The 25157-nt window shown below is 38.9% G+C and overlaps 1 protein-coding gene across 1 annotated transcript in view; it reads right to left on the reverse strand.

Moving 5' to 3' along the window:
• Positions 1-25157, reverse strand: part of EYS (eyes shut homolog) — a 1559204-nt gene that overhangs the window by 930789 nt on the left and 603258 nt on the right. Inside the window, 1 exon segment of the mRNA XM_030558318.1 lies at positions 5229-5488. Coding sequence (XP_030414178.1) covers positions 5229-5488 — 260 coding nt within the window.

Raw genomic sequence — 25157 nt, forward strand, 5'->3', positions numbered from 1 at the left:
TACATGTTGTTGCCTGCCAACAAGGCATTGCAGTCAGAACCCTCTTCAGAAATTCCAGATCTGATCTTCTCAGGAAATTACCTTTGAAGAGGTGACTAACTACAGGATACCCTTTCCACTTGGATTTCTTTGGCGGCAAGTCATCGGCGGATCTTTCAGGCCCTCTCGGAGGGAAGGACCAGCTGTCGATTTGCCGTCAAAGAATGAAGCGGCATGGTAGCCAGCCTCCGAAGTCATTTTTCTACACAGGGACCCAAAAGGTATATTTTTTGGATGGAAAGAATGGTGGATATGAAACTTCACAGTATGAGTACCTGACACAGAAACAAAAGCCTTGTATAAGACTTATCGATTATGAGGCCAAAAGGCACCATTATGATTACATATATTTCCTTCTCTTATAACACAGGCCGTAGGACTTTCCTGAATTGATCCCTGTTTAAACTAGAGCATATTTCTTAGAAAAGAAAACATCCATTCTTGATTTAAAATTTCCAGTTATGGAGATTCTACCACAACCCCTTAGAAGTTGTTCCAATATGTAATAACCCTCACTGTTAAAAATGTGTATCCTTATATCCTGCCTGAATTTGTCTAGCTCCAACTTCCATCCATTAGATCTTGTTCTGCCTTTGTCTCAGAGTCCAAAGAGCTCATTGTCTGTTTTGTTCACCGTGTAGGTACATATAGATTGTGAAAAAGTCATCCTTTAAGCTTCTCTTGGTTAAGCTAAAAAGATAGAGCTCACTGAGTCTATCGCTATTGGTTTCCAATCTTTTAATAATTATCATGGTTCTTCTCTGAACCCTTTCCAATTTATCACCCTTCTTCTTGAAATGTGAGCATAAGAACTGGGCACAGTATTCCAGTAATGGTTGCACCAGTGCCAAATACAGAGAGAATCTAACCTCTCTAATCGTAATAAATATCCCCCTGTTTACACATCCAAGAGTGAGAGTCTGCTCTTTGCCTTGGGCATGACCGCTGTCACACATAAGAAGGATTTTCAAGAGAGAGAGAGGGCAGGGAGGACTCTGCCCCGCCTGAAAAACAAAACAAAAACAAAACAAAAACAATACAATTACTGTGGGGTATAGACAAGCTGATGAAGCTTCTACCCATGATAGACACTCAACAGGCAGCTGTGTTTGGATCCCAAAAAGAACCCAGTTGCTTAACCACAACCTTCTCAGAGTTCCACCCTTGTTACTTTAATCTTCCAGGGACACATGCTAGTTGCAACAAATAAGACACAGACTTTGCAGGAGGATTTTGAAACTAACAACTCTTTACTTTATACATTGCAAGACGCATAAAGATCCATGGAAAATAAGAAACATCTGTTTATCATTCCCTACTTCAGTTTCCTCACCACTCTTGCTCTTGTATTTGTCAGTGACTTTTCAAGGTTACAGATCCCCTCTCCAGGACATAATTCCTCCAGTTCAAGCTTCTTCTCCAGATCATGGAATCCCCTCTCTGACGCCTATAGATTTCTATAGCTTCAGCAGGTGTGACTGTCAAAATATTTCCCCTTGCTCAGAAAGCATGCCCTGTTGTGTGTTTTCAAGCTCTCAGCACTTTTGTTTGTAAACGTAATTCCTAACACCTGGATTCTTGTTCCCATTTTGGGGATTTTACTCTCTTCCAACTACTGGCTCTGCTCAGGCACCCTCCTTAGCATACCTATTGTCTTGCCAGAGTACAGTCATTAAATATTAATGATTTCTTTTGTTTGTTCTGTAGCTTCTTCCAAACAGTGTCTACGAAACATGACCAGGGTCCTTGTCAATCCATGGCTGATGGACTACAAATCAGATTTAGTGTTATACATAGAGGTTATAATATCAAAGAAAATGTGTAATTTATACATAGACAGGTTCCCACAAACTGTTCACAGAAAGTTCCATGTATGCTAGAGTGTAAACATGTAATTCCTTGAGGACAATGTTTTTTTTGGCTTTTCATCAGGTCTTTCATTTATCATATTTATGGTATCTATTTAGGTAAGTACACCTACCACATTAGGGCTCATGGTGAACTCAGCAAACAGTAGTGCCAAAAGCAACAAAGGTGCTCAATCATTCTTCATTGATGTGCAAAGCAGTGGAGTACCCAAACAGGAAGAAATCCACTGCTGTGCTGGGTCTCCTGGAAGTTAGCTCCATGGGTCAATGCAATGGAACACAGAAGGGAAAGTGGCTATGTTCTCCACGAACAGATGTGTAGCCAGTCGATTCCTCTGTTGTGTAAATCTATATGGCTGACAAAGTTTAGAGATGTGCAGTAGGCTGCGTCAACTATTTTGCATCAGCAGAGGTAGGAACAGGGTTCGCCGTGTGTGTGTGTGTGTGTGTGTGTGTGTGTGTGTGTGTGTGTGTGTGTGTGTGTGTGTAATGTCTGGTTTGGCACATTATGGGAACAGGACCATTAAAACTACTACCACAGGAAGTAGGATTGAGCCATCCTGTGAATAGGAAGAAATATTTCAGTCTGCGTGTATACAAATTGCAAGCAATTCAGAACATATTACCAGACCTGGTAGCTCTAACGCAGTACTTTGACTGCTGAATATGTTATATAAAACTACATAACTGAAGTAATTTAGCAGAAACTCTCTCTTGGGAAGTGGCACTCAAACTTTTCCTGTCATATCCCCACTTTCCAGTAATGGAATCTGTCTGTGCCCCTCCTCCAGAATAGGGCTGGGTAGTACTCCCTCCTCTCCCCCAATGGGGGCTGATGTAGGCCCTACTGTGTACCCCTCAAACATTCATTCACACCCCATAGGTGCCCCACATTTGGGGACCATAGCTCTAGGGGAATTAGAAATGTCACCTTATATATTTGTGATACTGTATTTGTTTCTGCTAAGAGTATTAGTATTTCATAATCAACTTATTCATCATGTTTTAGAGCTACATCCTCACTGTCTGCTCTGTAAAACATAGGTGTATAATAAAAGAATGAGTATGATATCCTGTAGTTTTCCATCTTTTAGTTTCCTTCTTTCCCACCAAATTTTGAAGTTTGAAAGTGCAGTGTGCTAGTAGCAAACTGATAATTTTCTGAGTTTATTTTTTTCCCCCTGGAAAACCAATTTAAGTTTTGAAGGCCCAGGTTGCAAACAAATGCATATTTTAAAAATGCTGTTCTCCGTGCTTTTGGCAAAAGTGGAAAAACATGCATGAAATTATTTTGTTAAAAAACAATCATCTGGTCATAATATCATAGTAGCTAGGGACTCTACCAGGACCGGCTCCAGCTTTTTTGCTATCTCAAGTGGCAAAGAAAAAGAAAAGATAATATTTCCAGTTGTGTATCTTTAATACTGGATTTTTATGTGCTTGTTAAAGCATATTTAAGCAATTATATTAATTTAAGCTGTGCCTTTTTGACAAAAATATTCCTGTAGAATAGTAGGCACATTTCTTTTCCCGAAGCCTATGGTCCCCAAACTTACATAGAGATGCACGTGAAAGAATTTTTTGTGTGAAATCAATAATAGTTTCACATCCCATTGTTTGAGTATTTAACAAGATCATATAGATATTAATAGTTGATCATAAACATAAAATATACTTCATTCATATATGAATGTCAAGAAAATATAATCAGTTCATTTTATAGATACAGCTATATATGTGTGTGTGTCTGCACATATCTATTTTAATCTAATGGAAATTTTCACTAACTTTAATAGAAGTTATATGCTTAAAATTAATGCAAGATATTCCAACCACAATACTTTTTTCAGCTATAAACATTAAGAAAAGATATAGAACTTTAATATCCATTATTCTTTATGAATCTTTCCCGAAAGAAAAGCCTCAAGGTCAAAAACTTGTATCAAGCCATTTTCTACTGTCAGCATGACATTCAATGTTAACCTTTCATTCAATGAGCAACTCCCATACTTCCACAATTAATGAACCTCTCTTTGTTCAGCAATCTATGGCAAGCCTTACCAGATGAGTAAAATATATATTAATACTTCTGAGCACTATATACACCCTTTGAAACTCAGCGATTCAATGCACATACTCACAATAAAGAAGATAATATTACTATTACTGTGACATTGAAACCAAGGTGTTTGCCATTTATATAAGTGGAGGCATTGACTTCAAAGTCCTGGGTAAATTACAACTAAGGTAGTTACATTCTGCATAATTTTTGCATTCTGCAAAAATTTTACTGCAGTTTTAAGTGCTTAGTGTATGCCACAATCCCTATCCTAAACTGTGCAGAGATGTTTTGCACTGTTATATTGATGCTATGTTCCATCCTACAGAATCTTGTATTTCAGGACCTAGATTCTGACCTTTAAACCATATCTCAGAACACAAAACCCATAAGAATAGCCATACAGGGTTAGACCAAAGATTCATCCAGCCCAGTATTCTGTCTTCCGATAGTGGCTAATGCCAAGTGTTGCAGAAGGAATGAACAGACCAGGTAATCATCAAGTGATTGATTCCCTGTCACCCATTTCCAGCTTCTGGCCAAAAAATAAAACTATCACAGCCTACTGTAGAGCTGTTGATTGTGCATGAGGATTGGGTCTCAGTCTGCTCTATCCATTAGATTACTCTCCTGAGGTACCAGACCTTTTCATACACTGGTGTGGAGGGAAACCAAGGCTGTTCCCAATTCTCTCCACCCTCTTTCGAGCCCCACTCCTTGACATGGGAAGAAGTAAGAGTAAGCAGCTCCTGTATGACACAGACTTCTATGGGGGCAGTTCTCTTGTGTGTTGGTAGGCAGGGACCATACGCAGGCTGGCCCCAACTTTTGTACAATTAACAATTTTCAGTTATTTCTGTTTGTCTGCCTTGTCTATTTCAGTTGTCAGTTCTTCACAGCAAGGACCATGCCTATGCCTATTTTTGTACCACACCAAACACAATGTGCCTGTAATCCTCCACAGAGACTCTAAGCATTAATGTGGTACAAATAACACATATTTATTGTAATAAAGTAATAGAAGTCTAAATGGCCACTTTAGGATAAATCTCAACCTACTTAACAGAAATGTTATGAGGCATAATTTGTTAAAGCTTTAAAAGTGCTTTACAATCTTTAGCTGGAAGGGTCTATAAATTATTGTTTTGCAAAATATGTATTTAAATTTACCATACAGTTGCAATTTTCTTTGTGATTCAACAGGATGCCTAATATCCACTACTGACAATTAGAAATTATTTGTAAACCATCTCAAATCCTACCTTTTTCACAAACACACAATGGATTCCCATCAACCTGTGCCAAGCAAGTTGAGTTGTTTATACATGGATTGTAGGGTCGGTCACAGGGATTGTAGCGCTGCTGGCAAAAGTCACCAGTATAAAATGGTGGACAAATACATATAAACTGCCCCTGGATAGCAGACTCCTGGCAGGTGGCTCCATTTAAGCATGGGTAAGAATCACATTCATTTATATCTTCAGTGCATTGTGGCCCTGTCCAGCCTGCTGTACACGTACATCTGGAAAAGAGGGATTTGGGTTGGGGTAGAAACAGTTGTTTAGCTCGATCAATTCATACCACTTTTATTCAGAACAATTAGTAACCCGAATAATAATGGCAAAACTGAAGATAATAAAAAAATGTTTTATGATTACAGAGAAGTGTATATAAAGAACAACTAACATATAACCCAGTTCCCAATTCTCTCTCTCTCTCTCATTGTAGAGACAATGGGGGTGAGGTAATATATTTTATTAGACCAATGTCTCTTGTGAAAAAGATAAGATTTCAAGCTACACAGAGCTCTCCTTTAGGAAGAAGAGCTCTGTATAACTTGGAAGCTTTTCTCTTTTCCATCAGAAGCTGGAGCAATAGAAGATATTACCTCTCCCTCCTTGTCTCTCTAATATCCTGGGACCAGCATTAAAACAACAATGCAAACATCACTGTAGTCATTCTATCTCTGCTGTGGAAAAAAGTAAGTCAATCATTGGTCATTGAGATTTCTTATATAAAACTATTCCCCTTCAATCAAAATTAGTAAATAGCTGTTTGCTAAACCTTCTGGAAGAGAAAAAAAAGGAACATTTGTTTATATTTAGCATTTGTTTCACACACCTTGCTCGCTAAATATAACCTGTAACAGATTCACATGCCTAGGATTCCTGGGACTTTAGATTTTTTAGGACTTCCATGAAAGTTTCTGATTTAATCTTTTTAATCATTATCCTTACAGTGTGCCAGCTGTGAGAGGTTAGCTATCTGCCAATCAGCCATTCCAGAAAGGAGGGAATTTTCAGTTGTTTTGGTGTATGTGTTATGAATATCCTTCCAACTGTCAGCATAGCTGCCAATAGTTCATCATGTCCAGGGACACTGAAGAGATGTGAAAGGGCATCATGAACGGAAAGTTTTAGCTCAAGCAGGATTAACTTTTAGTATCTGCTCAATAAAAGCATGAATTTATTTCCAGTAATCCTGAAATTTCTCATGGGTCCATAAGGTGTAGAATAACCTTTATGTACTTTTATGTGAGCTCTCTCCCTCCAGCAAATATCTAATATTGGGAGTACAGAGATTTGAGATGGAATGGAGTGTAAAACAGTTGAGTATCAAATGTATACTGAACTTGCAGTAGGGAGAGAAAAGAATTTTAATTTAATTTATTTACAATGAAGCATATTTTGACTCCAATCACCATATATGAATTATGTTTCTAATCTCCTTTTCCACTATGCAATGAATTTTAGTTTAATGCAGAAGATAATATTCTTAATGGAGTGATAAATGCCCTATTATATGTTATACTGTGAAATAGTCAATAAAATGACCCAGATTCTCTAGCATTTTTAATTTTGCATAGTGAATCATAACAGGAGTTTTACACCTACTTTTCTTAGGAATAACAGAAAAAAGGTTCACTGACGTAAATGGAATTACACTGTAGACCCAGTGAGATCAGAGTTAGGCCCTGAGTCCGTAAGGTGCAATGCCCGAAGTTCATGTGAGTCCTTCTCCTGATTTCAGTGGGCACTGGATTGGACCCTCAGTGTTCTAGAGATTTCAGGGTGAAAATGAATTCTCCCTCTGATGGATAAAATTGGAAATCAATGAACAGCCTTTTCATGAGCCATTGTATGGCAGATATTCTCTGGGACCTTCATAGGTTCTTGCACACCATCTTTTCACTTGTGGACAACTGATATACTTTTGCTTTGCTACAGTATCCCATGATAATAGCTTGACTTCTTCTGGAAGAAAATTAGTGAGCACTGGTGGATTTAGCTTCTTTTTAAATGTGACCTTTAGAGATTTAAATTTTGGGAAAGTCTGCTTTTAATGGAAAAATGAAACATTTGAAATATTTTGACTTGCACAATCAAATACTCTGAAGCTTTCCAGAGCATGAAGAGTCCACCTCAAAGGTCTACATTAAGAAATATGGAATGGCCACAACAATTTTTCCATTTATGCCTATTTGGAGAAACAACACAATGAAGACTGTCTGGATATGTGGACTCAGACCCTATGCCACCAGCACTCCCAGCTATCTCCGTGACACCACTGATTTCCTGAGGAAACTACAATGCATTGGTGACCTTCCAGAAAACACCATCCTAGCCACCATGGATATAGAGGCTCTCTACACGAACATCCCACACACAGATGGAATACAAGCTGTCAGAAACAGCATTCCTGATGATGCCACAGCACAACTGGCTACTGAGCTCTGTGCCTTTATCCTCACACACAACTATTTCAAATTTGATGACAATATATATCTCCAGATCAGTGGCACCGCTATGGGCACTTGCATGGCCCCACAATAAGCCAATATTTTTATGGCCGACCTGGAACAACGCTTCCTCAGCTCTCGTCCACTCACTCCCCTTCTCTGCCTACGCTACATTGATGACATCTTCATCATCTGGACCCATGGGAAGGAGTCTCTGGAAAAATTCCACCACGATTTCAACAGCTTCCATCCCACCATCAACCTCAGCCTGGACCAATCTACACAGGAGGTCCACTTCCTAGACACCACGGTGCAAATAAGTGATAGTCACATTACCACCACCCCATACCGAAAACCTATCGACCGCTATGCCTACCTTCATGCCTCCAGCTTCCATCCCGGGCACATCACACGATCCATTGTCTACAGCCAAGCACTGAGGTACAACTGCATCTGCTCTAACCCCTCAGACAGAGACCAACACCTACAAAATCTCCACCAAGCATTCTCAAAACTACAATACCTGCATGAGGAAATAAGGAAACAGATCAACAGAGCCAGACATGTTCCCAGAAGCCTCCTACTGCAAGACAAACCCAAGAAAGAACCCAACAGTACTCCACTGGCCATCAAATACAGTCCCCAGCTAAAACCTCTCCAACGCATCATCAGGGATCTATAACCCATCCTGGACAATGATCCCACACTTTCACAGGCCTTGGGTGGCAGGCCAGTCCTTGCCCACAGGCAACATGCCAACCTGAAACATATTCTCACGAGTAACTGCACACTGAACTCTAGCTCAGAAACCAATTCGTGCAACAAACCTCGATGCCAACTCTGTCCATATATCTACACCAGCGACACCGTCACAGGACCTAACTAGATCAGCCACACCATCACCGGTTCATTCACCTGCACCTCCACCAATGTAATATATGCTATCATATGCCAGCAGTGCCCCTCTGCTATGTACATCGGCCAAACTGGACAGTCACTACGGAAAAGGATAAATGGACACAAATCAGATATTAGGAATGGCAATATACAAAAATCTGTAGGAGAACACTTCAACCTCCCTGACCACACTATAGAAGACCTTAAGGTGGCCATCCTGCAGCAAAAAAACTTCACTACCAGATTCAAAGAGAAACTGCTGAGCTTCAGTTCATCTGCAAATTTGACACCATCAGCTCAGGATTAAACAAAGACTGTGAATGGCTTGCCAATTACAAAACCAGTTTCTCCTCCCTTGGTTTTCACACCTCAACTGCTAGAACAGGGGCCTCATCCTCCCTGATTGAACTACCTCATTATCTCTAGCTTGCCTGCATATATATATACCTGCCCCTGGAAATTTCCACTACATGCATCTGACGAAGTGGGTATTCACCCACGGAAGCTCATGCTCCAAAATGTCTGTTAGTCTATAAGGTGCCACAGGATTCTTTGCTGCTTTTACAGATCCAGACTAACACAGCTACCCCTCTGATACTTGACAATGAAGAAGAACTTGTTGCTGATCCACAGCAAGTATATTCTTTCATTTACTTGAAAGGCTATTTAAGACTGAGACTCAAAATAGTTCCTATATTTTGTTTTATATAGATTGCTGAACTTCATGCATAGACATAGCCTTAACTAATTTTAAAATTATATTAACTTATTTTAATTCATAATCACAGACAAAATAAATCAGCTGAAACTGGCTTCTACCACCAAAATAACAAAATAAAATAAAAATAAATTTACTTTATATTCCAAACTTTTAGGAAAATTCATATGAATGGATTCCGTTATTTCCCCACACATTGTACCTGGAAGCAGATGAACTCTTAACAGCAAAACGCATCCCAATTTAAAAATAAATAAATAGAATAAAATTATAAAGGTGCAAAAATAAAGTCATTTCATATCAAAGTAGCGGACATAAATTAGACTGACATTTTTATTCACAACTTTTTAAAGACTATTTAAAACATACAGGTGAAAAGAGCTTTGCAATAATCACTTTTTGCAATCAAACAGTAGGAAAGGCTTCCTGTGTACATTTTAGTGAAGGTTTGTTAAATAAGGCATAAACAAAGAGACTGTCTATTGTATAAATGTGTACATGTATTTCTATGCATTCTGAATGCAATTATGAGAATCTTGTTGTTTTTGTTAGCAAATGAACATGTGGTACAATAAAAATGGAAAAAAGTTCAAAATACAAAATGTCAAGTAGGAGAATACAACAGATGTATAAGTAAAAAAATACAAAAGTGTCAGACTCAGAAAGGCTTATGTAGACATCACATATGTTTTAGTAACTCAAGTGCCCTCAGGGTCAGCAGTATGGAGTCTGGACTAGCATGAGAAAAGCAGCTATTCAGGTAGGAGGGTGAGGTCCTCTACCACACCACAGCTACACAGAGGGCTGTTCCCAGGTCCACAAGCAGGGTCATTTGTTTCACATTTCACCACCCCACATCTGAAATGGTTGAGATTGCACCAGAGATAGTGTGGCAGTTCAAAGTCAAGCAATCTCTCATTAAGCTAAATGATGAAGGAGTTTCTTACAGAAGGACCAGCTCATTCCCACTCTGCTCACTACAACATGACAGCATCTGCTGTGGAGAAAGTCGGTAACATAGTCCAGATTGGTCTTCTGCTGGTGAGTCGGTGGTGAAGCACCTCCCATCTGTTTTTGAAAACTAGCAAATCCCCTGGATTTTGACAAGGAGGTTCTTTGTCGCAATATAAGGCCTGAGGTTAGCAGGCAGGATATTACAAAGTACTGAGAGCCATTCTGTTTTTGTTGGTCTCATAGTCCCTGTTATTATTCTCATCATTTCAGTCAATTGCATATCAACTAGCTTTGCATGGGGAGAGTTTAACCACACAGGAACACAGTATTCTCAAACTGATTAGTAGAGAACGGGACCAAGCTGTGCAGTGTTTGTTCATTAGCTCCCCAAGCTCAGCCCACAAGCGTATTTAAGAGGAAATTGCTACTCCTAATCTTCTGAGCTACCTTGGAGAGATGGTCCTTATAGGTAAGTGTGCAAATTATAGTTACTTCTAAATATACTGGTTTGGGGCCTGTGCCAGTAATTCTCTGTTCAAGAAAATGTTAAGTTTTCGTGAAGCGTTAGCATAATTAAGATGAAAGCATGACAATGTTGTCTGATACACGGGGCTTAAGTCTCCACTTCTTGTATTAGCCACTGATGGCTGCCATATTTTGGTTCAGTGTGTCCTCAATCTTTCTGAAATCTCTGCCTCTTGAAGCTAAACAGATGACATCTACATACTTGAATGTCCTTGAGATTGTTGGAAGCAGATCATTAGTAAATATGTTGAAAAAAATGGGGCAAGAACAAATTCCCCACAGGAGTCTATTTGCTTGGATCCTCCATATGCTCAGTTAATTTCCAAGCATTGCTTGGAATTGCCTGTTTCAAAGCATCATTTCTGTAGCCATAACAAACTATAGCGGTAACATCTATGACATCTTGACCAGGAGGCCAGTATGCCAGACAGTATCATATGCTGTTGCAATGTCAACAAACACAGCCGCTGTCTTTTTCTTCCATTGAGAACCATTTTCCTTACAGGTGGTAAGAGCAAGAACTATGTCACAAGTGCTACTATTACGCCTGAAACCTGCCTGGTCAAGAGACTGCTCTACTATGGGCATATATCTTTGCAGAATTAGTTGCTCCAAAAGTTTATCAGCACAGCTCACAAGTTATATTGTATGATATCTAGATAGAAGGGAATAATTTTTTCCTGGGTTTGGTATATATCATCCCTTATTCTTAGGGATGATATATGAAAGGAAATTTGAGATCCACTTCATGATCTTCTTACCAAGATAGAATCACATTATCGGAGAAATCTTGTCAAAGCCATATACTTTTCCACTTTTCTTGCAGCTCAGGGCTGTATCCACTTCCTCAGTGAAGAAAGGCTAGAAGATAGCTTTCTCATTCAGAGATAGTACCAGTCTTTATCAGCACATTCCTTCTTTACTGACTTCTCAAAGGATTCAAATCTGTTGACTTTTGCAATATTAGTTTTGTGATGATGCTGTTAAGGGACACTTCACACTGACTTCTGTGTGAAGTTTTCTGTGCTGCTTTAAGCTTCATTATGAGTGACCAGGCTTTCCTGCTAGATTTTGTCATGTCCATATTTGATGTAACTTCTTCCCAGTGTTCTCTTCAATGAGTATTGTGGCTGTCAATGAAGTGGTTTGCTCCCTTTGGGTCACCAGACTCTTCCAAAGTTCTGCATATTCCTCATCCAAGAAGAGTATGTAAATCTTTTGGTAGCCATGTGGGATGGATTTAGTGACTGTTTTGAAAGGTGATTTTGAGAAGTGAGTGTAAGCATTTTATATGGAAGTATTATGTGGAACACACATTACACACTCATCTGAATAATTTTAACAGTCTGCTTCTCTGTAATTCCACCACAATCTCGGAACAGTGATTATTGCTCTTATCTGAGTAAGAATGGGGCAGTGCTTGCTGTGTAAGAAGAACTTCAGAAGAAGCTGATAATGATAGGCTCCTTGATAAGGTGACTCAACTGAAGTCAAGAAATTAGCCGTGCTCCACTGTCAGAGAATTAGGTGAGTTGCTGCTTAGGGTCATGCAAGAGACACAGATTATTTATAGAAGCCCAATCCATTTTTTTCCAGATTTCTCTGCAGCCCTATGGGGTGTGGTAGCCACTGAAGCCCCCACTATAAATGGTTGGGTGTTGAAGTGTTGTTAGAGGTGGTATGTTCCAGGCTTCATTTATAAACATTCACAACTTTAAACTTACTAACTCTTTTGTTTTCACAGTGAGGTGAAATACTTGTTTCGGCCTCTGCATTGCCAATAACAGATTTTACACAAATGGCTCTGTTAGTACAATCTTCATGGAAAATATGTCAGTGTCAGTCAATTGGCAAGGGAAAAAAATGTACATATGTTTCTTGGAGGAATATAAGCCCGTTGTTGTAGTTAATATTGACAACAGTGGCATACTAAGAAAACAGCTGATCAACAACAATGTTCAACATCTATTGAATGCAAGCTTCTCCCTGCTTTAGACCAGTCAGCCACCAAAAAAAATATTCCAGGCATTATTAGGATGCAAAAATTCAACATCACATATTTGGAATTACAGTGTGAGAGAGAAAGAGATACAGAGAGAAAATGTGTGTTGCAGGGGCGATGAACTAGTTGGCATTTCAGAATACTTTTAGACAAAGTAAGTGGTGAAGAAGGTTCTCCTTGCCTTCTCTCATTTGCCTTTTCTCTGTCTGCCTCTTCCTTCTCAAGCACTTTCCTTCCTGTGCTCCTTATATACGCCATGTACCTGTTAATATACTTATATACGCCATGTACCTGTTAATTAACTTCCTAACCCAGTTATGCCTAGTAATCAGGTGAACCCTGACCATTGTGCAACTCAGGAGGAACCTAATTTGTTCTAACAGTGACCAGAGTGTTGGCTCAAGATCCATCATTCAACATTCTGTCACACATTCCTATGATCCTTGTGCCTCCATTTTCATGATGTAAACACTCTTCTAAACTCCTTTACAATGTGCAGATAGGAGCAAAGTGTCTTGGAGATTTAAACAAACATCACAATTTGGGGGGCCAGTTCTATTTCCATTGTACCAATGGAAACACTGCCTTCAACGGGAGCAGCATTTTTCCACATTTTGCCTGCCTGGAAACTATCCAGTGGATTGGATAGTGCCTGTGTCATAAACAGATAGTTAAGGGTTAATGTCTCTTTTACCTGTAAAGGGTTAAGAAGCTCAGTAAACCTAGCTGACACTTGACCAGAGGACCAATAAGGGGACAAGATACTTTCAAATCTTGGTGGAGGGAAGTCTTTGTTTGTGCTTTTTGTGTTGTTCGTTGTTCGCTCTTGGGGCTAAGAGGGACCAGACATACACCCAGGCTTTTCAATCTTTCTGAATCAGTCTTTCATGTTTCAAAATTGTAAATAATAGCAAGGCAAGGTGGATTAGCCTTATGTTTGTTTTCTTAACTTGTAAATGTGTCTTTTAGCTGGAAGGATTTTTACCTCTGTTTGCTGTAACTTTGAATCTAAGGCTGGGGGGGAGTCCCTCTGGTCTATATGAATTTGAATACCCTGTAAAGCATTTTCCATCCTGATTTTACAGAGATAACTTTTACTTTTTTTCTTTCTTTAATTAAAAGCTTTCTTTTTAAGAACCTGATTGATTTTTCCTTGTTTTAGAATCCAAGGGATTGAGTCTAAACTCACCAGGGATTGGTGGGGGGAAAGAAGCGGGGACGGTTAATTCCTCTTTGTTTTAAGATCCAAGGAGTTTGGATCGGTGTGAAGCCTCTCAAGGCAACCCAGGGAGGGGAAAGTCTGGAGGGGAAAAGGAGTGGGATGGTTAATTTCTCCTTGTGTTAAGACCCAAGGGGTTTGGGTCTGTGTTCCCCAGGGAAGATTTTGGGGGAACAGAAAGTGTGCCAGACACTAAATTCTGGCTGGTGGCAGCGTACTAGATTTAAGCTAGTAATTAAGCTTAACAGTGTTCATGCAGATCCTCACTTTTTGTACCCTAAAGTTCAAAGTGGGGGGAAAACCTTGAGAGCCTGGATATTTGAATACTTCTCCAAGCTGTGACATTGACTCAAAGTTATTCAGTCAGGGAAATGAAATTTGCACAGAGTACAGTAGATATAATGTGTTGCATGACTCAATAAAATAATTAATAAAGCTTTGCTTGATTAACAGACTTTACTTGTCACACAAAACTACTTTCCAGCATAATTTGTTTTATTCAGACTTTCAGTTATGTTTTTCAGCCAAATATACTTAATTTTCTAAAAGAAAAGAAAATACTTTACCCAGAATCAGTAGATTAATGTGTTATGGTGTCCTTATTGATTTGAAAACTGTTGATGATACCAACTACACAAATCATGCAAGGATAGCCTGACAAGACATTTCTAATCCAAAGAATTTTTTTCTTTTTACTAACAAATACTGCATCAAATAGAAAGAACAATAAAACTGGATAATGATGTTGTATAGGCCACGGATGTGGTTTACCAAACAAGAGTTACAAGTGGTCCTATGCCACAGAGTTAATATAAATTAATTACGCATTTTCATTTGGAATTTTGAGAAATTTTCTGATTTTGTATTCTGATACTCCATTTGCTAGGTGTCTGTTTTTTCCATTAAATCTGAATTCATATGGGTTCTATTAAAGAGCATTGAGAAATTCCCACAGACATCAGCAATAAGGATTTACTGGGTAGGGCCTTATAGTGTATGATCTTTGAGGGGATGGAAGGGCAGTTTTAGCTGTAACATACCATGATAAGTACAACAAGATTGGCATCTATTGGACAAGAATAACAAAGATAACCCTCAAAATAAACACTGAATATTAGGAGTAAATTGTTCACAAATTTGCCTAATCAATTGTTGAACACCACACAAAATCTCTTTATATTACTTGTGCATTATATGTTTGATAACCATGCAGATAACCAATCCTCTACTGTAATTTGGAGCAATAGGTTCCTGTTAGATGTTTAGCAAATAGTTTAACTCTCCTTGTTAGATCTGTAAAGCCATCAGTCCCTACTAAAAATATTTATCTTTAGGTCACTCATGATGGATTTTTATATTGTAGCATTACAAATGATTGGCTTGTCCTATGATTTATGAGCTATTTTGCAGTTGCTGACGTAAACGTTTTTCTTTTTAGGCATCACATTATAAGATTTCACCATCAAATAAATCCATATGTTATATCTTATCTATGCCCCATCCATAACTAAAAAGACCCACAAAATAAGAGTATTTTACTTCCACAGGTTTTATTAGGAGATTGGGCCTAAATCCTCAGCTGTGGCCATTATGTACTGGGTGCAGCTGAGGTGAGAAGGAACTGAGGCACAAAAAGGCACTGCATCTGCCTGGCCCCTGGTGAATTTTAAGGAAGCCTCAGGGTTGTTGTAAACTATGTTGGCTGGCTCTGGCCCCAAGGGAATATTATGTCAAATGGGGATCAATGAAGTACAGCAACTGTCAGGCCTAGAGAGGAATAATGTAGGAGCTGGTTCTATGTCAACCAGCAACTCTGCCATGCCAGGAAAACAAGCTTGTTTTTTCATCGCCTTTGCACTGCCAGAAGTGTACAAAGGAGCAATACTGTAGGAGAGAGAGTCTTCACTAGATACTCGTCTGCATTTTATATTATAAATAACTGTAACAATCTTATCTAACAGCTATTCACTGGTTCTGTGTGGCAGAGTTTTTGTAACATCATCTTTCCATCTGTCCATAAGGTACTACTGTCTTTTCATAATTCTAGAATTTTTCAGTGGCTTTCTTTTGACTGGAAAAGCCTTTAACAGTGAGTGCATCCTAAGTCAACTCCGCTAGTCGCAGTTGGAAAAGTTTTAACCAGGAAAGAAAATGCCAGATCTTGACAAATACTGTAATGAAGCCAGTTAGAACTGACCAAACCAAGCATTTCTGAATAAGCAGTTTTGCTTTCAGTTGTTTGACAGTAGATAAACAGAAAAAATGGGACTGTTTAGCCTTGTGTATTCTGTGCCAAGTTTGCAGAAACTATCAATCAGCCAAAGTATTTGTCTTTGCCATAGTTACAGCTGTTTCTACAGAACAAAATGTTAAATTCAGAAGCATAAAAAGCCAGTGTCAAGTCTGTTTCTTGCTTTACATGCCAATGGAAAGAACTGAATATCTGAATTAAACTCTTAGCTATCTTATGCCCATCATTCACTTGCTTCTTTGTTTGGTAGGATCTTGATGGAAAATGGCATGACATTCAGTGAAGATTAAGTCAGCCTATTAGACTCACTGTGCACATAACAAACAAGGGTTTGTATTCTCCAGTGCACTCAACAAAGCCAACCAGCAGGTTGTGGCGCTGCAGTACTGAGTTATTAATTTCCCCCTCTGCAAGTTAGAGCTGCTGCACTGTCTCAAGATAGACAAGAGAAGGCTTCTTTTCAGTGTATGCACATTTTCTATGTACTTTAAATGCTGTTTGAAGCATTAATGAGAATGTAAAAAGCAACAAAGAGTCCTGTTGCACCTTATAGACTAACCTTATGCTCCAATACATCTGTTAGTCTATAAGGTTCCACAGGACTCTTTGTTGCTTTTTACAGACTAACATGGCTACCCCTCCAATGATTAATGAGAATGGGATAGACCTCTGTTTGCATTTTTTGTAAATGTGAACCCCTTTCACAGGCATTAAGTATTTGGGGACCCTCCCCATCACACACCAATAGAAATTACAAGACACCAGAAAAGTAGATTTGCATATATCTCTCAGTCATGCTCCTCTCAGTCCTCACATACTCTCTTCCTTCCCTCTTTTCCTCCCTTAAACCTTGAATTCTCTCCTCTTCTATTTCCTAAAAGACTCAAAGAATCCTGTGGCACCTTATAGACTAACAGACGTTTTGGAGCATGAGCTTTCGTGGGTGAATACCCACTTCCTCAGATGCAATGTATTCACCCATGAAAGCTCATGCTCCAAAACGTCTGTTAGTCTATAAGGTGCCACAGGATTCTTTGTCGCTTTTACAGATCCAGACTAACACGGCTACCCTCTGATAAAAGACTCAGTCATCCATCTCTTCTCATGTGTTCCTCTGTTCTCTCCCCAGGTTCCCCAGAAACTTTCACTCCTCATACCATTCTTCTCCACTAAGATCCCACATATCTCTGACATTGTCTCTGGGCCTCTCAAGCACCCAATCCTCTTTTCTCTCTCCCAGCTATCCCCTCAAGTGCCCCTCTAGTGTCGCCTCTCCAGCTCCCCACTTAGTGTCCCTCCACAAGTCCCCTTACTCTGTGTCTCCCTCTCACTATTGCACCCAAGGCCCTCTTCTACCTGTTTTTCCCTTCCCAGCTCCCCTACCCCAGGATTTATCCTCCACATGCCACAGCTTCACCTCCTCAAGATGCCTCCTGGTACCCATCTCACTCTAAGTTTCTCCCTGTGCCCTTCTTCCCTCATATAAGGGAAGAGCCCGACACCTGTTCTCTAGTGTGAGAGGGGGAAGAAAGTGAGAGAAGAAATATAAGCTGCAGCTGAGCAAGTGGCTGGAGTTCCTCCCGAGCCACTCCTTCCTGCCTCACCAGATTGCTGCCTCTCTCCCCCCAACACACACACTCTCAGACCCTTCAGACAGAAGTCAACGGAACAAGAACCCAGGCAGGACATGAAAGAGCTGAGTCAGGTGGTGGTGGGGGGTCTCATTGCAGGTCTTCTGGCTTCCCAACTTAGGGACTATTCAGTTCCTGCTGGCAGAAAGTGGCAACTGAGACTCATGCTTCCAAAACTTGGGAGAAATGTTCGGTAGATGGCTTAATGGGGTGTCTGTAGGGACAGAGGATAGTTTGACTCAGACTGAGCACTGCCCCTTCCCTCCGTGGCCAGACATTGTTGTTCCTCTAAGCTGAGAGGGGAGGAGAAGGACACAATTCATTTTGCTCACTCATGATCCCCTGGCAACCTCCATGGGGATCATGCAGCATGGGATGGAAATTCTGAGCTAGATTATTTATATTTGAATGCAATGATCAAATAGAACTGCAATTTACATTAAGTAAATGGATTCCTAACTAAAATCAAGTATGTATTGCAGCAGAGATTTGAAATATACCTGCCTATTTCCTCTTCAAACATTCGTAAGGGATTTTTACACACTATCCCCAAATATTTAGGGCCTTATTGTACCAAGCTGCTATAGGTGTGCACAGCTGGAGTGAAGAAGCAAGACACTTCCTTAACTATGTTTTTATACTGCACTCACCAGTACCCTCTCTTGAACCCCCCAGAGGGGTCAGGCATGCCCCATGAATTCTGTGGAAGTCACTGTTCCGTCTTATATAGTGGTATACACATTTAAAGGTCCAGTGTGGAGCAGATAAAGTAACATGCTCTCCTTCCTCTGCATTCCTCACACCAGCCAGCTGAGCTGGCCTCACATGCAGTATTATGCTGCAGTCAGTGAAAAAAAAATGTAATAACAAGCATCTGTCCATTGCACACTGGAGATAAATAAGGAATGCTCCCAGAGCTCTCCCTGGATGAAAATGGCTGTACACTGCCGCCAGTGCAGACCACGAATGAGTCTTTAGATAAAAGGTAACTTAATTAAAGATGTAAGAAGAAAGTTTGAAACAAGAGTTGATGATGTATTGGATAAAGAGAAGACCGGAGAGAAGAGTCCCAACAAGTTCTCAGCAATTTCTAAGAACTGAAACATTTGAAACAGTCTGTGACAGAACATAGTCCAGGAAAGTAATGAATAATAGCTGTTTCCAACTAATGGCAAACATTAAATTACTTGATGATCTCAGTCCATTTAACAATAATACTTAGTCCTCATTTAGCATTTTACATGGTCATAGAACTGTACATACATTAAAAAATGAGTATCCACAGGACTCCTATATGGTAGTTAAGTATTATTATCCTCGTGTTATGAATGGTGAAGATAAAGCAGCAGTATAAGGTGACTTACGCAAGATCACAAAACAAGGTACTGGAGAGCTGGGATTAGAATTAAAAGTGTTTTCCAACCATACTGCAATTAGTGGCAGGACCTGTAAAACCCCAACAAACCAACCTTCCATAAGTACAGTTGTCACTAATTTGCACCACTGCATGTAATCTGAGGAAAGAAGTTAAAGATAATATAAACAAGGGCACTGAACTATCCTCTCCTCTCCTCCAGATGAAGGTTGAGTCACACAGAATACACTTCATAAAGGAAATGATAGCCTAGATTTCAAGAAAAATGCTCAAGATCTGAAGGGAAAAATAAATAATGAAGGTGAATGGTTAAAAAATTCATCCATAAGAAATGGTTTCCCAATGGTTCTCTGATGATTCAACAGATTCTCTTACATGCTTATAGATCAGTTATGAAGACTTTCCTGTCTTACTGACCAAGACAGCTTATTTTGCAAACTAGGCTAAAGAGTATTGCAAGAAATTGTCAGTAGGTCACTATAGGCACAGTTCCTTCATGGCCTAAAGGCAAGAAGAAATGTTGACTGTGTTTTATAGCATCAGTTGATAAGTAAGGTAAGAAGAGTTTTAGAACTAAAGTACCAAAGAAAAAATAGAATTAGAGATATCAGCCATTATCAGCTATTAGCAGAAGGGTGGACAATTAGGGAAATTAGGGGAAAATAGAGAAATTAGGAAAAATGAAACTTAGAAGTATTGATTTTAACAAATATACAGCCACAATTTGCAAATGCATAAAAGCATAAGAAAAGCCATAATGGGTCAGACCAAAGGTCAATTTAGCCCAGTATCCTGTCTTCCAACAGTGGCCAATGCCAGGTGCTTCAGAGAGAATGAACAGAACAGGTAATCTAGTGATCCATCCCAAGTCACCCATTCCCAGCTCATGGCAAACAGAGAGTAAGGACCCTATTCTTGCCCATCCTGGCTAATAGCCATGGATGGACTTATCCTTTTGTTTGTTTTAAACCTGTTGCCTATTAATATCATTTGGTGACTGCTAGTTCTTGTATTATGAAAAGGAATAAAGAGTATTTCCTTTATCAGAGGGGTAGCCGTGTTAGTCTGGATCTGTAAAAGCAGCAAAGAATCCTGTGGCACCTTATAGACTAACAGACGTTTTGGAGCATGAGCTTTCGTGGGCGAATACCCACTTTGTCAGATGCATGTGGTGGAAATTTCCAGGGGCAGGTATATATATGCAGGCAAGCTAGAGATAATGAGGTCAGTTCAATCAGGGAGGATGAGGCCCTGTTCTAGCAGTTGAGCTCTTTGCCTCCTTTCACAACCTATTCACTGCCACCCATAGAGTTCTATCTATTAAAGGTCAAAATGGAAAAACTCTGGGGCTGCAGGATGGTTGAGGTTCACTGGCAGTGCTGGAAGTTGCAGGGCTGGTGTGCAAGGGGTTAGGTTATACTGGTGAAGCTGGGGGTACAAAATAACTGGAGTGCACTGTCAGAGCTGGGGAGTAGGGGGAGGTTCGGGTACAGAGGCAGAACTTTGGGGTGCACAGGCAGAGCTAGAAGTACAGTAGCTTAGGGTAGCTCCGGAACTACTTACTCAAATGACACCAAATTTGGATCAGTAATATTACATATAGCACCATGAGACCTCCATCCCCATTTACCCCCTTCCATTAACCTCTTCCCCTTGCTGCAACCCCCAGCCCCTCTCCTCCCTATTCCTCTGCCCCCTAATATCGCTCTCCCCTCTCAGGAAGCATCCATGTCTAATTTTTCCTCACAAATACTTTGATTACATTCCCTCCAATATGAAATTACTACCCATGACTCACAAATTGCATAACTGCAAGCCACTCAGTTCAAAACTCCTTTTGTCTTAGGTGGGGGCTTGTCAACAACTTATCTTTAGTTAGCTTAATTGAAGGGTGAGTTCACAGCCATCAAGAAGTCTGTGGTTCATCCAGTCATTAGTTACTCTCTGTTCAACAGTACAACAAGGCAACAGGAGGACAACATTTTGGGAGCGCCTGTAACTCCGGAACTACTTAGTCAAATGACACCAAATTTGGATCAGTAATATTACATGTAGCACCATGAGGCACACAACATTTTAAAGCAACCTGAATAACTGTTTGGTTTTTAGAGCACTTGCAAAATTAGAATAAAAAAAATATGAAATGGCAAGAATGGAAACTCTTTAGCCATTTCTCTATATTGGGGCATGCACAGTGTAAACTGTAAAAAAAATGTACATTTTTCTTAATGTTTGTTCTCAGTTCACATCCCATCAAAGATTTAGTGGTGCCATCCAATACTTGGGTAAAACTCAACATACTGATGAGGAATTAACTATAGATAAGAATCATTTCATGTCTGTGGGCCTATGAAAAATTGTTTAATGTAAATAAGCACACCTGTTCATTCCTTCTAGCATCAGGTTTTTCCAAAGTGTTATTATAACAAAAGTATAGGTTTCCTGAACATGCATAAAAACAAAATGTGCAAAATAATAAACAAATCTTTACGTGTATACCCTTGCACATTTCCAATTCTACTATTTTATGGAGGCATCTGTTTACAATTGCTTGATTTTTTTCTGTTTGTTCTGGTATCCTTTTGGTGTAATTTAACCTGTACATTTAAAATGGATTCCTGCCATATGCTCACGTTACAAAAGCAATTTGTATTTTCTGAGCAGATAATTCTGAGCCACCCATTATCTATTTTCCAGGTTTCGTGAATTAGAAGTCAGAATGATCAACCCTTTTCACATTTTACGCTAATAATACAAAGAGTCATATTAAAGAAAAAAGAAAGAAAAAAGAAAGAAAGAAAACTCTGTAAACACAAGTATACCCAACACATGCAGTTTGTTCTCAAAGTTGGAGATAAAAAAGACATGGACCCCAAGTGAGGGAAAAAGGATTTGATAGGTACATAACTGGAGAGAAAGATTCAGTGCTCATGCTATTATAACAGTGTATAAATGCACCTCTTGCTTGCTTGCTTTTATACAGAAATCTTCAGAGGGATCATATAGTTTTCATTCTCTTTCCATTTAATTGGTTCAAACCTCTCTGCGTTGACTCTTTCCTCATTTTCTAGGAATTATTTTCCATTCTCTATACAATTCTGTTCCCAAAGTCCCCCACTCATTCACTTTCCAATAGCAACAACCAAAAGGCACTATTCTGTATACTCAATTATATGATACAGGGAGAACAAATGTTTTAGAAGCACAAATAGATAATATGATATTTGCTTGTTCTGCCATATATTTCTTCCTTCATCCTCCCTTTGAGGCAGTGAGTTCAGGCAATCACACTGAAAAAACTCCATTCACTAAGACAGCAAGCTATATGTCAGCTTTAACTTTTAGCTCTAGTTCAGCTGCAATGCACACATTACTGTTTTTTGCGGGGAAATGTATTTTTATGCTCTGAAAAGCTGCTTTTTGGTTTTAAGCATATTGGCAGAAATGTTATATGCACAAATTATTCAACTCTTAAGGTGCATCAAAAGTTTGAGAGTGAAATTCAAAACTTTAAATGTATAAGACTGTAAAAGACTTTATGGCTCAGGGAAGCAATAATGCGATACAGAGCCTAGATCATTAATCTAAATGCAATTGAATCCCAATCTAGAGGCATGATCCTGAGAGAGATATTGACACATCTGCTTGTGTAAAACAGTCAGGATTTGGCCCCAAGCTGCTAGTGACTAGAAATCATTTATTTGATGGCTGGTGACTGATCTCTTTGAAATGAACTAGTGGTGTCCTCCTAACGGGTAAGTGTCTACATCATTAAAAGGAAACACCATTGTAAATGGCAGAAAGAATCAAGATTGAATGGGCACAGACACTGAACTATGATAACCTAGCAACTGTCTCTTGAGATAAAGATGAGGCACAATTGTGACAGAGGAATTGAGCTCTGTCACCCTGACACAGATCATATGACTCACTCCCTCGTCATAGTAATTTCATTTTTGGTACTAAGTGGAGTCTATAAAAATATTAAAAATTATGAAAATAAATGGAAGATCATTTAAAAAAAAAATCCTTCTGGGTGCTTCTTGTACATGTTGTTTGCAATGTTACCTGTTATAAAAACTATTAGGAACAATATCTTAATATGTTCAATATTTTCTTTTCAATATGGTCTTAAAAATGAAAAATAGAAAAAATACCAAACCATCATTTTAGAAAAAAAAATACGCTACCATTTTATTACAAAATGCTGCTTACCAGGGATTCAAAGTCTATTGAACAAATCCCTCTAGGGCATGCATGCTTTAAAAACAACAACAACAACAACAAAAACCCAGGACTATGTCTGTGTTTGCCTTTTGAGCCTGTTTTATACTTAGAGAGAAATAAGCTAAAAAGACATCTATACATATTATAATTTCAAGGGTTGTGACTTTCTGTGATGGGTTCATTGGGCCAATTAAAAAAAATGAAAAATTCCAAGCCTTGCACTTTTTCATTGAAGTGGAAAGTTATTAGTGTAATAAAGGTGTCACTTTGAAGTGCTGGTAACAGATTGGACTTTATTTCCTGCCCCCAGAGACTTAACCTGGGTCATTCTTTCAAAAGTCAATATTCAATTCTTGTGAATAGATCAGTATCCAGAGACTGCACAGTTGAACGTTACATGAGAGAGAAAGAGGTTAGGAAGCCATTACTGAACTGGAAATTATACATACTGACATATATTGAACATACCCAAAAGAAGAATGAGATGTGCAGATGAAGAACCAAAGCTTCTAGAAAAAATATGGAAATAAAGAAAATTTAGGGAGAAAAACATTTATTTGGTAGTAACTGCTCAAGCCTACTTAGCTTATTTTGAATATTGATAATACAAATATGGAAATTGATAGAGAACATAGCATGTCATCAGGACATCATACGACTAGGTGATTCCAATATTTTTTGATACACAGATAGATAGATAATTTCTAGACCATTATTCAAGCATTTATTTTTACAATGGTTGGTGGCTTAATGTACATAAAAAATCTTAACTGGGGGATCAGTCAAGATATGGACAAGTATCTCAGCTGTAGTTTTGATTCACTAATTCTAGGATTTTCAAAGGAGTCCAAAGGACTAACATATCCAAATCTCTCTAAAGGATAATGAGAGTTGGTATTCTAACTCCTGTAGGTACCTATGAAAATCCAAAACTGAGGAAATATCTTGTAAAACTGTTCAGAAAGAAAGATATAAGGAAGTTTTTCATCTCCTCACATTCATACATAATATATAAGAAGACTTTTGCACAAGCTGATCATTGATTCAGATCCACCTTTAATGAGGTTTACAAACCTTCAGAGTTAACTGAGCTTTTTAGGGCCTGAGGAACATTTTCAAGTTTTAAACAGGCAGGGAAGAGGAGTTAAAACAGAAAAATGAGATATTTGACAGAAAAGTGCGACAATTATAGGTCATATAAACAGAAGGAAAAGAGCAACGGTAAGTACTTATAACACTAATTCATATCAGTATTTTACAATGTGCAACAAAATGTGTAACAAGCTATACAAAAGTTACAACCACAAGATGAAGCAGATTTCCCTGTTATAGTTCTCTTTTAAAGTACAATTTACCAAGACACTCTCTAATAGCTATTTTTGAAAATGTTGGTTTTCGCCTCACAACTTGATATTTCAGTTAAAATAATTAATAAATAAATCTAATAATAATAATAATAATAATAATAATAAACAATTGGTATCCAAGAGTCAGTTATGTCTTCATCTCTCTTTGTTACCTACTAGAGAGACAAGGTGGATGAAGGAATATCTTTTAATGGACCAGCTTCTGTTAGTGACAGAGACAAGTTTTTGAGCTTACACAAAGTTCCTCTTCAGGTCAGCTACGTGTAAGATTGAAAGCTTGTTTCTT

The sequence above is a fragment of the Gopherus evgoodei genome, chromosome 3, assembly GCF_007399415.2.
Source record: "Gopherus evgoodei ecotype Sinaloan lineage chromosome 3, rGopEvg1_v1.p, whole genome shotgun sequence".
NCBI lineage: Eukaryota > Metazoa > Chordata > Testudines > Testudinidae > Gopherus > Gopherus evgoodei.